Source organism: Camelina sativa, chromosome 14 (genome assembly GCF_000633955.1).
Source record: "Camelina sativa cultivar DH55 chromosome 14, Cs, whole genome shotgun sequence".
Lineage (NCBI taxonomy): Eukaryota > Viridiplantae > Streptophyta > Magnoliopsida > Brassicales > Brassicaceae > Camelina > Camelina sativa.
Genome location: NC_025698.1, coordinates 6,988,521 through 7,003,003, shown reverse-complemented (window position 1 = coordinate 7,003,003; position 14,483 = coordinate 6,988,521). Strand labels below are relative to the sequence as shown.

Here is a 14,483-nt window from a genome sequence, read left to right as displayed (position 1 = left end):
AGTGAACACTCACCAAACAAATCAGGCGTTACTAATGCCCGAGTTGACTGCGTAAGATACGTAGAAGCGGGCTACTACTTAATTGTTTCTGCCAAACCTATTTTATCTCTAGTGTGTTCATTTCTTGGGTCGAAAATCTGACTGTATAGTATTCTAGACTTTTCAAATTCATGTTTTTTTTTTTTTGATATATGGTTCGTGCGTTATCGTAACGTAATTGCTTTGCATGATCTCACGGCATAATCTAATCATTAAACATTTTTAACGCTTTCATTAATCATTTATACAGTATATATAGATATACAGGGGCGGATGCAGAAATATATTTAGTATGGGGCACTAGTGTAACTAATAATTAAATTAGAGGGCACTTAACTAAATTTTTACACTATATATTGAAGAAAATAGAAAAAATAGAGTGGGGCACATGCCACACCCAAGCTCTACCTGCGTCCGGCTCTACCTGCGTCCGGCACTGTATACAACGTGCATCGTTTATGCCTTATGGCATGTACAGTTCAAAGGGCTTTCTTATTTTTTAATAAGAACGATGGAAAATTACAATGTTTATATACCAACCTGACATACTAGCTAAAAAAAGAAACTGTGAACAAGCTCCATGGGATAGAAGTATTGAACAAACAAACAAAAAGACAACTCTGGTCAATTTTGTTTGATAATTTGGGTTTGGAACAAACAAACAAAACACATGGTCAATTTTGTTTTGGTAAACATATGTATATGTTCTCTCATTTGACATTTGATTCGGGTTATTATATATAAACCTCATTTAATTCATTAAGAAATAGCATAAACCAACTCAAATTAGTGTTATATGTTTCTCAAATAAATCCTGTCAATCCAATCCAATGCACACTAGCTAGAATCAATCGCAGTTAACTTCTAAACCATACAAAATCGGTATTAAGAAACATGAACCAAATTCGGTTCGATCTCAATTACAAATTTATTGTTTTTGTAAACTAAAAATAAAATTATATATTGTGGACAAAAAAAATAATTAAAGTAAACGGGAGAGATGGCGAGTATAATCGGCGCGGCGTCGCAGTACAGGTCACCGGAGCAAGCAATATCCTTTTCTCTGTTTTCAGAGGAGAGCGACTCTAATCCTGTGGATGCCGTTATTTTCGCGGGAACTTCGCTGGTTCTCGGAACCGCGTGTAGACAACTGTTTAATGGCACTAGAGTTCCCTACACCGTCGTTCTCCTCGTTATCGGCATCGTTCTCGGATCCTTAGGTTTTCATTCCTAATGTTCTTCTTTCTAGCTCTATTAATTGCCTTTTTCTCCAAAACCGTTAATAAATAGTTAAATTTTTTTGGATTTTGCTCTTCTGCAGAATATGGAACTAATCATAACCTTGGCAAGATTGGCAATGGGATTCGTATCTGTAAGTTACTCTTATCTTCTTCTTTTTTTTTGGCTTGAGACTGTTAGATTACGAGCTCGAAATAATGGCAAAATTCTGAATAATGTTACAGGGAATGATATAAACCCTGACCTACTTTTGGCTGTTTTTCTCCCTGCTCTTCTTTTCGAGAGCTCATTCTCCATGGATGTGCACCAGATCAAGGTTTTTATTTTCCTGGAGTTTGTGGATTGAAGCTACTTCTTTGTCTGTTTTGGTTCCGGCTATTTTTGATTGTGTTCACACCATTGGTAGAGGTGTATGGGACAAATGGTTCTGCTTGCTGGCCCTGGAGTTCTGATCTCTACCTTTTGTCTTGGAGCTCTTATAAAGGTACTAACTAACTAGCTTTCTAACATTTTTGAGATGTGTATAAATGACCTTCCATTAAGTTACGAGTTATATATGATTTTGTAGCTTACTTTTCCATATAACTGGGACTGGAAAACATCATTGTTGCTTGGAGGACTTTTAGGAGCTACAGACCCCGTGGCTCTTGTTGCTTTTCTTAAGGAGCTTGGTGCTAGTAAGAAAATGACCACTTTAATTGACGGGGAGTCTCTGATGAATGATGGGTAGTCATATATCAAACTCTTATGTTTTGCATCAAGATGATCTTATGTCAATTATGCTCAAGCGTAGTTTTTTTTTTTGAAAAATTCAGGGTGTCAGTTGTGGTCTTTCAGTTATTCTTCAAGATGGTGATGGGGCACAACTCTGACTGGGGTTCCATTATCAAATTTCTTGTCCAGAACTCTCTCGGAGCGTATGGACTTTTCTCCCTTGTTAGTGGTATTTTGTGTTGGTGTCTTTCCTCTAATGTTATGTTATGTTCTGATTTTTTAGTGTAGGCATTGGTCTAGCTTTTGGCATTGCTTCAGTTAGTTGGCTTAAATTCGTATTCAATGATACGGTGGTTCAGATCACTGTAACACTTTCAGTGAGCTATTTCGCGTATTACACTGTATGCTCCTCACCTTAACCTCCAATGCTGGAATCCTCCTAAATCTCTAGAAAACATGATATTTTTCTACCATGTACAGGCACAAGAGTGGGCTGGGGTCTCTGGAATTTTGACTGTGATGATTTTGGGGATGTAAGTCGCGGTGAATTTTCCCTTCTTTCTATTGTAATCGTGCTTAAAATCCATTGTTCATAAAATGATTTTAATAGGTTTTTCGCTGCATTTGCAAGGACAGCAGTTAAGGGTGAGAGTCACCAGAGTTTGCTTCACTTCTGGTAATTCACAACTCAGCAATCCTTTTTCATCATAAGTAAGAAAATTATTTTCATGTATGTTTGATAAGCATATGACTTTCCTTTAACATTTTGCAGGGAAATGGCCGCTTATATTGCAAATACATTAGTTTTTATACTCAGGTACGAAGTGTCTGGCTAGATTCAAAAACAGAAAGTTAATGTTTTACAAAGAATACAGTTACTTCTCTTTCATCCATTATCCAGCAGAACTGTATTGCAGTCAATGTTTAAGCCAATTGATACAATTACATTGCATGTGTTTCTCTTTTGAATTGCAGTGGAGTTATTATCGCTGAAGGCGTTCTTAGCGGTCGGAGCATATCTTACGAAGGTGCCCCTTCACATTTTATGTTTGGATTTTTGTTTTTATTCTATTCTCTCCGATGGAGATGATGTGTCCTGAATACATCACTAATTCCTGATATCATTCCCGCAGTAGCTTTCTTTTTGGCATATGTATTGGGGTTAAGGAACATTCCTAACTCATAATTTTTTTCTCAGGAATCTCTTGGGGCTTTCTTTTCCTCTTATATTTGTATGTCCAACTTTCCCGCTGTGTTGTGGTTGGAGTTCTGTACCCATTGCTATGCCGTTTTGGCTATGGATTGGACTGGAAGGAATCCATCATACTCACGTGGTCTGGATTAAGGGGTGCTGTGTCACTATCACTCGCTCTATCTGTAAAAGTGAGTTCTGAAGAAATGGTCGATTTATTCATGCAAGAGAAATATATCTAACGAATTATATGGTTATCTGTTTTGAAATCTTTTATATATTTGTTCTCATTTCCTTATCTCTGACATACTCTATCTATTGCTCATATGATTCAGCAATCAAGTGGAAATTTATATCTCAGTTCGGAGACGGGAACAAGGGTGAGTTTTGAAGCACAGGATGAAACTACTATTGAGTTTCTTTCTGGACGCTCTTATTGTTATCTTGATGTGTTAAGCTGTTTTGCAGTTTCTGTTCTTCACAGGTGGGATTGTTTTCCTAACTTTGGTTGTTAATGGATCCACTACTCAATTACTCTTGCACTTTCTTCGCATGGACACTTTAACGGCCAATAAGGTCAGGATGTTAATGCTATATTCTCTTGGGCTACTAATTTTCAAATTTAAGAAGCAAATGCATGATATATTACTTTGGTAGATAATGGAATCTCTGATCATCTGTGTTTGTGCTCATGCATGTACAAGTGACTGCATCATATATGTACAAGTGACTGCATACATGCCGGTGTGGGTATATTAGCTTAGGTTTGTGTGTTTTACCGACCGTTAATAGGTAGTTGAAGATTGGATTCAACGTGATTCGGAATCCGTCACTGATCCTTGAAATTTACATGTCCGCCCAATGTTCAGAACTACTGCTACAGAAATATAATCAATATATTTGCTCTTCTGCTTATATGTTTTTCTACTGGCAGAAACGAATATTGGAGTATACAAAGTGTGAAATGATGAACACCGCCTTAAAAGCTTTTGAAAATCTAGGGGATGACGAGGAGCTTGGATCTGCTGACTTGCCTACAGTTACAAGACATGTTTCAAGCTTGAAAGATTTAGAAGGGGGACAAGTTAATCCTCACAATGGGTATGAAGCTGGAAACCTTGACCCTACGACGAATATAATGGACATGCGTATACGCTTCTTAAATGGTATTTAACCATGTGTATGAAAATCTTCTGGTTGTCAAATTGTTGTTTCTCCAAAATTGGCTATTGACTCGAGACTCTTGCCTGTATCAGGTGTCCAGGCAGCTTACTGGGAGATGCTTGATGATGGGAGAATAACACGTAGCACTGCCAATGTTTTGATGCAATCAGTAGATGAGGCACTTGACCTTGTTTCTACCAATTCTTTATGCGACTGGAGGGGTTTAGAGCCGCGTGTTCATTTCCCAAATTATTACAAGTTTCTTCAATCAAGAATTATCCCCCGCAAGTTGGTCACGCATTTAATTGTGGAAAGACTAGAATCTGCTTGTTACATTTCCTCTGCGTTTCTCCGTGCTCACAGGATTGCGCGACAGCAATTGCATGACTTTCTAGGTATGCATCACTCTGTTCTGTTATAATCTGTACGTTTATTATATTCGTTTAAGACTGTATAACATAAAGACTATCTATCTGATATGTCCTTGAAATGAAAACCTTTGGTCTTTCATTTACCTGAAATTGTGCTTTCTTCTTTATAGGTACCCCATGTAGCGTAAACTAAACTCCCAAATTCATATGTCTCTTAGCTATATTATTTAATTTACATAGGTAACAGTGACGTTGCTTCTACTGTCATAAGTGAAAGTGAGGTGGAAGGAGTAGAAGCAAAACAGTTCTTGGAAGATGTCCGTGATTCATTTCCTCAGGTTTTGAGACCATATACTTCTTTTGAAACCCATAAAATTTTGTCATGGATTAACTTGTCTTTTAAAAACAAGACAAGTGGCTGATAATAGCCATAAAATTTTGTCAGGTTTTGAGTGTTTTGAAAACAAGACAAGTAACATATTATGTGCTGAATCATCTAAATGGATATATCAAGAACCTCGAGAAGGTTGGGCTGTTAGAGGGAAAAGAAGTTTCTCATCTTCATGATGTTGTTCAGGTACTAACTCTAGCTTACTTTCTCCTTAAAATGTTTTTGCCACATGCTAGCTTATCCCCCTCCCTCTTTCTCTCTTTCTCTTTCACACTTCAGTCTGACTTGAAGAAGCTCCTGAGAAATCCTCCTTTACTAAAACTTCCAAATATAGAAGGTTTTCTCGCCAGCAATCCGTTATTGAAAGATCGCTCAATCTTCAGGAGTTTGGCCACGGGCGAGACACATTCATGAATAAGACTTTGTAGGTTTTCTTGTCAGAAGCAAATCAAGGAGTAGACTCAGGTTTCAGGAAGAGTCAGGAACTCGTTAATGTTCTTTCTTCGCACCCACCTGGATAGTACCAGGACCCGTGTGCCCCGGCCCTTGGTCAGATACCCGAATTACTCTTCTTTTTGTATTACCAAATGCGTCCTGCTTTTTTGTTCACAAATCCACACTCTTTGGTTGAAGTTCACAATCCATATACGCTGGCATAAAAGTTTAATTATAACGCATATATTTAAATATTAACGCTTATAAAAAAGCACAAAGTATATCGTTTTTTCTTCATTCACGGAAGCATGGGTTACCCAAAGATTGTATAGTTTACTAATCCAGACATACAGTGTATAGAGTAAAATACTAAAATATGAAGGAAGAAAAAGTATCCACCCATAGAAAAGAATAAAAATCATAAACGAAAAACCAAAATCGGTCGCTCACTAAGCCAAAAACGCGTTAATTTGGAACCAAAGAAAGAAAAGTCTGTGACCACTTCGAACTCTGAACAGTTACCAGTTTAAACTAAACCTATAGTATTTCACTAATATGATATGCAGGGAAGAGAAACCAAACTGCACTAAAAAAGCTTTACCATAGTAAGAATACACAACNCGCGACAGCAATTGCATGACTTTCTAGGTATGCATCACTCTGTTCTGTTATAATCTGTACGTTTATTATATTCGTTTAAGACTGTATAACATAAAGACTATCTATCTGATATGTCCTTGAAATGAAAACCTTTGGTCTTTCATTTACCTGAAATTGTGCTTTCTTCTTTATAGGTACCCCATGTAGCGTAAACTAAACTCCCAAATTCATATGTCTCTTAGCTATATTATTTAATTTACATAGGTAACAGTGACGTTGCTTCTACTGTCATAAGTGAAAGTGAGGTGGAAGGAGTAGAAGCAAAACAGTTCTTGGAAGATGTCCGTGATTCATTTCCTCAGGTTTTGAGACCATATACTTCTTTTGAAACCCATAAAATTTTGTCATGGATTAACTTGTCTTTTAAAAACAAGACAAGTGGCTGATAATAGCCATAAAATTTTGTCAGGTTTTGAGTGTTTTGAAAACAAGACAAGTAACATATTATGTGCTGAATCATCTAAATGGATATATCAAGAACCTCGAGAAGGTTGGGCTGTTAGAGGGAAAAGAAGTTTCTCATCTTCATGATGTTGTTCAGGTACTAACTCTAGCTTACTTTCTCCTTAAAATGTTTTTGCCACATGCTAGCTTATCCCCCTCCCTCTTTCTCTCTTTCTCTTTCACACTTCAGTCTGACTTGAAGAAGCTCCTGAGAAATCCTCCTTTACTAAAACTTCCAAATATAGAAGGTTTTCTCGCCAGCAATCCGTTATTGAAAGATCGCTCAATCTTCAGGAGTTTGGCCACGGGCGAGACACATTCATGAATAAGACTTTGTAGGTTTTCTTGTCAGAAGCAAATCAAGGAGTAGACTCAGGTTTCAGGAAGAGTCAGGAACTCGTTAATGTTCTTTCTTCGCACCCACCTGGATAGTACCAGGACCCGTGTGCCCCGGCCCTTGGTCAGATACCCGAATTACTCTTCTTTTTGTATTACCAAATGCGTCCTGCTTTTTTGTTCACAAATCCACACTCTTTGGTTGAAGTTCACAATCCATATACGCTGGCATAAAAGTTTAATTATAACGCATATATTTAAATATTAACGCTTATAAAAAAGCACAAAGTATATCGTTTTTTCTTCATTCACGGAAGCATGGGTTACCCAAAGATTGTATAGTTTACTAATCCAGACATACAGTGTATAGAGTAAAATACTAAAATATGAAGGAAGAAAAAGTATCCACCCATAGAAAAGAATAAAAATCATAAACGAAAAACCAAAATCGGTCGCTCACTAAGCCAAAAACGCGTTAATTTGGAACCAAAGAAAGAAAAGTCTGTGACCACTTCGAACTCTGAACAGTTACCAGTTTAAACTAAACCTATAGTATTTCACTAATATGATATGCAGGGAAGAGAAACCAAACTGCACTAAAAAAGCTTTACCATAGTAAGAATACACAACGAAAAAGTAAAGCAAGAAGTATCACATAAGTTCTTTTCTTATATATGACCTTAGGAGGAGGACGAGGGAGGTTCAAGGCGAGATTAGGAGGTGGTGGCAATGGCCGGACTGTTAGAAAACCTGGTCGAGGAGGAGGAAGAGCAGCTGGACCAGGGAAGCTATTGGGATCTCCATAAATACCATCACCTTGCTCCTCTCCATTAGTGTTCTGAGTCAAGGCTTGGTTTGTTGTGCGACCGATACTTACTGCGTGACCATCCCATATTACTTGGTTCATATTTCNAAGCAAAACAGTTCTTGGAAGATGTCCGTGATTCATTTCCTCAGGTTTTGAGACCATATACTTCTTTTGAAACCCATAAAATTTTGTCATGGATTAACTTGTCTTTTAAAAACAAGACAAGTGGCTGATAATAGCCATAAAATTTTGTCAGGTTTTGAGTGTTTTGAAAACAAGACAAGTAACATATTATGTGCTGAATCATCTAAATGGATATATCAAGAACCTCGAGAAGGTTGGGCTGTTAGAGGGAAAAGAAGTTTCTCATCTTCATGATGTTGTTCAGGTACTAACTCTAGCTTACTTTCTCCTTAAAATGTTTTTGCCACATGCTAGCTTATCCCCCTCCCTCTTTCTCTCTTTCTCTTTCACACTTCAGTCTGACTTGAAGAAGCTCCTGAGAAATCCTCCTTTACTAAAACTTCCAAATATAGAAGGTTTTCTCGCCAGCAATCCGTTATTGAAAGATCGCTCAATCTTCAGGAGTTTGGCCACGGGCGAGACACATTCATGAATAAGACTTTGTAGGTTTTCTTGTCAGAAGCAAATCAAGGAGTAGACTCAGGTTTCAGGAAGAGTCAGGAACTCGTTAATGTTCTTTCTTCGCACCCACCTGGATAGTACCAGGACCCGTGTGCCCCGGCCCTTGGTCAGATACCCGAATTACTCTTCTTTTTGTATTACCAAATGCGTCCTGCTTTTTTGTTCACAAATCCACACTCTTTGGTTGAAGTTCACAATCCATATACGCTGGCATAAAAGTTTAATTATAACGCATATATTTAAATATTAACGCTTATAAAAAAGCACAAAGTATATCGTTTTTTCTTCATTCACGGAAGCATGGGTTACCCAAAGATTGTATAGTTTACTAATCCAGACATACAGTGTATAGAGTAAAATACTAAAATATGAAGGAAGAAAAAGTATCCACCCATAGAAAAGAATAAAAATCATAAACGAAAAACCAAAATCGGTCGCTCACTAAGCCAAAAACGCGTTAATTTGGAACCAAAGAAAGAAAAGTCTGTGACCACTTCGAACTCTGAACAGTTACCAGTTTAAACTAAACCTATAGTATTTCACTAATATGATATGCAGGGAAGAGAAACCAAACTGCACTAAAAAAGCTTTACCATAGTAAGAATACACAACGAAAAAGTAAAGCAAGAAGTATCACATAAGTTCTTTTCTTATATATGACCTTAGGAGGAGGACGAGGGAGGTTCAAGGCGAGATTAGGAGGTGGTGGCAATGGCCGGACTGTTAGAAAACCTGGTCGAGGAGGAGGAAGAGCAGCTGGACCAGGGAAGCTATTGGGATCTCCATAAATACCATCACCTTGCTCCTCTCCATTAGTGTTCTGAGTCAAGGCTTGGTTTGTTGTGCGACCGATACTTACTGCGTGACCATCCCATATTACTTGGTTCATATTTCCATATTTCTTCTTCTCAATCTCTGCTTTTACATCATTTGATGAGACTTCTTCTTCAGTTGTTCCAAAGATATCAGGACGCAGGCGGGCCAACCCGAGAATCTTTTTAGCAATCTCATCATCCTGTGCAAGTGTGGTCTCACGAATCTTAGCAAACATCCGATCCTGCTGCTCTTTCAACTTAGGATCAATAAGAATCTCGTTAATGGGAATTGGTGATCATATAACAACTTTAGTTGGATCTCTCTATGTGATGATCCTATCGTCTGGCTGGCCTCTTCCAATTCTTTATAACAATCCTCATTAGGTGCTTCTCCACCGTGTACATTTTCAATCTGCATAGACCAACCATTCTCTTCCAGGTTCGCTGCTCTCGTAAAATCTTTCTGCAACACAAGTTTTGTTTTCCTCAATATGGTAGAAATGTTTTATTTTTGTTAAAAACCGTGAATGGTAAAAAAAATTAGGTTATTGGAGAATCAAAAATCAAAAAACGGATACAAGAAACCTAGTTTTGGACTTTATCACGAATCACCACAAGTGCGTATTTAACCATGATTTTCTTGTTAAAAATGAAAGAGACCAATCAAAGAAGAAGAGTGACCAACCAAAGAAAAAGAGTGTCTTCTTAGATTAGTCTCTTTCTTTTTGTGTATAATGGACATACGTATACGCTGTAAAGGAAAGACTTAGAATAGGGTTACATTTGTAATTAGTTCTCATCAAAACCCTACTGTACAAAGGCTATATATGTTGTAAACATTCTCATAATAATATACAGCTTACCTTACATGGTATCAGAGCGGGCGTATCCTAAGACCTATTTTTTTTTTTCCGCCGCTTGCTTCCTCTTCTTCTTTTCCCTCTCGTCTTCTTCTCCTCTTCCGATCATGTCTTCTCAGAGTGAAACTATTGCCACTTCTGATGCTTCCATGCTTCACAACGTTAACATGTCGAATGTGACCAAACTCACGGCATCGAACTTCTTGATGTGGAACCGCCAAGTCCACGCCTTACTCGATGGATATGATCTCGCTGGTTTCCTTGATGGTTCCACCGCTGCTCCTGCTGCCACAGTTACTTCTGCTGGAACCACTACCGTCAATCCCGCGTACACTACTTGGAAACGCCAGGATAAACTCATCTACTCCAGTCTCCTTGGTGCCATCGCTGTTGAGGTTCAACCTATCTTATCCAAGGCGACAACCTCTGCTCAGATCTGGAGTACACTCTCTTCCACTTATGCAAAGCCAAGTTGGGGACACATCAAACAGATTCGCGAACAGATCAAACAATGGAAGAAAGGTACTCGTTCTGTCGATGACTATGTCCAAGGTTTTACCACACGGTTTGATCAACTAGCCTTACTTGGCAAGCCAATGGATCACGAAGATCAGGTTGACTACATTCTGAGTGGTCTCTCCGATGCATACAAACCGGTGGTTGACCAAATTGATGGTCGTGACTCTCCTCCATCGTTGACGGAGCTCCACGAGAAACTCCTCAACTTTGATCTGAAGCTTCAATCTCTTGCGCATGCTGCCTCTTCCTCTGTTCCAATGTCCGCGAATGTAGCATCTTACAAATCTTCTGGTGGCAATCACAACACCAACAACAACAACAACACTCATTCTCGTGGTCCGTTTTGCGGGTCGTCTCGGGGACAGTGGCAGAACCATCAAAACTCCTCCCGTGGCTCCCAAGGCAGAGGTTACCAAGGGCGTTGTCAGCTTTGTGGTGTCTTCGGCCACAATGCTCGATGATGCTCTCAGCTTTCCTCCGGTCGTGGTGGATACAATTCCTCGTCTAACCCACCGTGGCAACCTCGTGCAAATGCTGTCATGGCGTCCTCCTCCTCTCCATGGATCTGCGATAGTGGAGCTACTCATCACTTAACATCTGATCTCTCCAACTTGGCGCTTCATCAACCATATACGGGTGGTGAAGAGGTCACCATCGCCGATGGTTCTGGCCTCCCGATAACACATACTGGTTCCGCCTTACTCCCTACCCCATCTCGATCTCTTGCTCTTACGAATGTTCTATATGTTCCAAATGTTTGCAAGAACCTTATCTCGGTGTATCGGTTGTGCAACGCTAATAATGTGTCTGTTGAATTTTATCCTGCCTATTTTCAGGTGAAGGATCTGAGCACGGGGGCCAAATTGCTCCAAGGCAGAACTAAGAATGAGCTTTATGAATGGCCGATTAATAACAACACCATCTCTATCTTTGCGGCCACTCCTACACCAAAAACCGATATCTCCTCTTGGCATCTTCGACTTGGGCACCCTTCTTTATCTGTTTTAAAAACAATTGTCTCTCAGTTCTCTTTACCTCTTTCTCCTTCTCCTCATAAACAGTTTTCTTGTTCTGATTGTTTCATCAATAAAAGCCAACAGTTACCATTTTCTACATACACAATTGTCTCTACACAACCTCTTGAATATTTGTATACTGATGTCTGGTCTTCTCCTGTTCTCTCCACTGAAAATCTCAAATATTATCTCCTCATTGTTGACCATTTCACCAGATATACATGGCTTTATCCTCTCAAACAGAAATCTCAGGTCAAAGAAGTTTTCATTGCCTTCAAGACCCTTGTCGAGAATCGGTTTCAACAGAAGATTCGAACACTTTATTCGGATAATGGTGGGGAGTTTATTGGTATGCGTTCGTTCTTGGTGGAACATGGGATTTCTCATCTTACATCTCCACCACACACACCTCAACACAATGGCATCTCAGAACGAAAACACCGTCATGTCATTGAGACGGGTCTCGCTATGCTTGGTCATGCGTCGGTTCCCAAGAGTTATTGGCCGTATGCCTTTGCCGCTGCCGTATACCTCATTAACCGAATGCCAACCGCTGTGTTGAGTGGTGTCTCGCCGTACCGAAAGCTGTTCAACACCACCCCTAATTATCTCAAGCTGCGAGTCTTTGGCTGTGTCTGTTACCCTTGGCTTCGACCTTACCGACAACACAAACTTGAGTCCCGCTCGACTCCTTGTGTTTTTCTTGGGTACTCACTCACACAGAGTGCGTATTTATGTCTCGATGTCCAAAGTGGTCGAGTTTATGTCTCCCGCCATGTGCAGTTTGTGGAGAACAGTTTTCCGTTTGCAACCACGCCAATGTCACCGGATCCAGTGGTGTCGACGTCTGGTGTTGTTTCCAATCCGTCCTCTTGGCCGCCGGTGATAAATCTTCCATCGCCAACAGCTCTTTCTTCGCCACCGTGCTCTGCCCTTCACCCTCCGTCGCCGACCAACATCGCACCGCTATCTCCACCAACTACGCCATCGACATCGTCCTCTTCTGTGCCACAGTCCTCACTGTCGGTCTCGCCTGATGTTGATGTTGCTCATGAAACGCAAACTAAACGAGTTCATGATGGTCCGTTAGTTGAGCCCAACTCTCACCGTAACCCATCCACATCTCTCCTTTCTCCTAATCAATTAACAAGCCTATCCACTCCAATTGGACCAAGCCCAATAACCTCAAGCCCAAATTCACCCACTCAATCATCTTCTTCTACTCGACCTGAACATTCATCATCGACCTCTGTTTCTAGCACCCTCACACCAACAAACCCCAATTCTCCTGCTACTTCACCGATCCCAAATCCGATCACACCTCCACCGAATCCAAACCCACTCCCACCTCCTCCACCAATCCCACACCCAATACCACCTCCACCTCCACCTCCGCAAAATCTCCATCCTATGCGTACGAGAGCTAAAAATCATATTACCAAACCAAAACCAAAATTTAATCTTCTTGCATCCACATCTCCGGTGATCCCAAGGATTGTGGCAGAGGCTCTCAAAGACCCTAATTGGCGTAACGCGATGTCGGTTGAAATCAATGCGCAACTGAATCTGCACACTTGGGACGTGATTCCTCCTTCACCGCATTATCACGTTATCACTTGTAAGTGGATCTTTACCCTGAAATATCGCCCTGATGGATCTATTGACAGGTATAAGGCGAGACTGGTTGCTCGAGGATTCAATCAACAATATGGCCTCGATTACTCTGAGACGTTCAGTCCCGTCATCAAATCAACAACCATCCGTCTCGTTCTTGAGATAGCAGTCAAGTTGAACTGGGCGATCCATCAAATCGACATCAATAATGCATTTCTTGAGGGTACCTTACATGAAGATGTTTATGTCTCTCAACCTCCAGGATTCGTCGACAAAGACCGTCCCCATCTTGTGTGTAAACTAAATAAGGCCTTATACGGTCTAAAGCAGGCGCCCCGCGCATGGTATCATGAACTCCGACAGTTCCTCCTTCACCTTGGTTTCAAGTCATCACTTGGGGATGCCTCTCTTTTTATCTCCCAACAGCGTAACAACTATCTCTACGTACTCGTGTATGTCGATGATATAATAATTACTGGAGTCCCGTCTTTGGTGCGATCATTTCATGCTTCCATTGCTGCTCGTTTTTCACTCAAAGATCTCGGTCCTTTGAGTTATTTTCTGGGCATCGAGGCCNGGACCAAGCCCAATAACCTCAAGCCCAAATTCACCCACTCAATCATCTTCTTCTACTCGACCTGAACATTCATCATCGACCTCTGTTTCTAGCACCCTCACACCAACAAACCCCAATTCTCCTGCTACTTCACCGATCCCAAATTCGATCACACCTCCACCGAATCCAAACCCACTCCCACCTCTTCCACCAATCCCACACCCAATACCACCTCCACCTCCACCTCCGCAAAATCTCCATCCTATGCGTACGAGAGCTAAAAATCATATTACCAAACCAAAACCAAAATTTAATCTTCTTGCATCCACATCTCCGGTGATCCCAAGGACTGTGGCAGAGGCTCTCAAAGACCCTAATTGGCGTAACGTGATGTCGGTTGAAATCAATGCGCAACTGAAGCTGCACACTTGGGACGTGATTCCTCCTTCACCGCATTATCACGTTATCACTTGTAAGTGGATCTTTACCCTGAAATATCGCCCTGATGGATCTATTGACAGGTATAAGGCGAGACTGGTCGCTCGAGGATTCAATCAACAATATGGCCTCGATTACTCTGAGACGTTCAGTCCCGTCATCAAATCAACAACCATCCGTCTCGTTCTTGAGATAGCAGTCAAGTTGAACTGGGCGATCCATCAAAT

General features: G+C 40.5%; 2 protein-coding genes and 2 long non-coding RNA genes across 8 annotated transcripts; all 4 read left to right on the top strand.

The window, feature by feature from the left end:
- Positions 1,017-5,826, top strand: LOC104740143 (sodium/hydrogen exchanger 8-like). Of its 3 annotated transcripts, XM_010460672.1 has the most exons (19): positions 1,017-1,259; positions 1,361-1,411; positions 1,503-1,594; positions 1,685-1,762; positions 1,847-2,004; positions 2,094-2,195; positions 2,276-2,393; positions 2,473-2,525; positions 2,603-2,668; positions 2,765-2,809; positions 2,968-3,020; positions 3,191-3,375; positions 3,520-3,564; positions 3,653-3,760; positions 4,119-4,350; positions 4,441-4,743; positions 4,960-5,057; positions 5,165-5,296; positions 5,390-5,826. In XM_010460672.1, the coding sequence occupies exons 1-19, from the start codon at positions 1,040-1,042 to the stop codon at positions 5,522-5,524; spliced, it is 2,274 nt and encodes a 757-aa protein (XP_010458974.1). In that variant the 5' UTR covers positions 1,017-1,039; the 3' UTR covers positions 5,525-5,826. The 3 variants fall into 3 exon arrangements, with proteins under 3 accessions (XP_010458974.1, XP_010458975.1, XP_019091508.1); XM_010460673.1 differs by lacking the exons at positions 5,165-5,296; positions 5,390-5,826 and having other exon boundaries at positions 4,890-5,051; XM_019235963.1 differs by lacking the exons at positions 4,960-5,057; positions 5,165-5,296; positions 5,390-5,826 and having other exon boundaries at positions 4,119-4,285; positions 4,441-4,595.
- LOC104740142 lies at positions 6,167-7,276 on the top strand. Of its 3 annotated transcripts, none has more exons than XR_760161.2 (4): positions 6,167-6,193; positions 6,410-6,507; positions 6,615-6,746; positions 6,840-7,276. It is a non-coding gene; the product is annotated as an uncharacterized LOC104740142 (long non-coding RNA). The 3 variants fall into 3 exon arrangements; XR_760160.1 differs by having other exon boundaries at positions 6,340-6,507; XR_760159.2 differs by lacking the exon at positions 6,167-6,193 and having other exon boundaries at positions 6,221-6,507.
- LOC104740141 lies at positions 7,899-8,711 on the top strand. The gene is made up of 3 exons (XR_760158.1): positions 7,899-7,942; positions 8,050-8,181; positions 8,275-8,711. It is a non-coding gene; the product is annotated as an uncharacterized LOC104740141 (long non-coding RNA).
- Positions 10,221-11,093, top strand: LOC104743307. Its single transcript, XM_010464402.1, has one exon. It carries the CDS (start codon positions 10,221-10,223, stop codon positions 11,091-11,093), a length of 873 nt encoding a protein of 290 aa, XP_010462704.1.

Coding starts and splice junctions, on each gene's coding strand:
- LOC104740143 (XM_010460672.1), top strand. CDS start 1,040: ATGGCGAGTATAATCGGCGCGGCGTCGCAGTACAGGTCACCGGAGCAA. Junction 1,260..1,360: donor CATCGTTCTCGGATCCTTAG/GTTTTCATTCCT, acceptor GCTCTTCTGCAG/AATATGGAACTAATCATAAC. Junction 3,761..4,118: donor ACACTTTAACGGCCAATAAG/GTCAGGATGTTA, acceptor TTCTACTGGCAG/AAACGAATATTGGAGTATAC.
- LOC104743307 (XM_010464402.1), top strand. CDS start 10,221: ATGTCTTCTCAGAGTGAAACTATTGCCACTTCTGATGCTTCCATGCTT.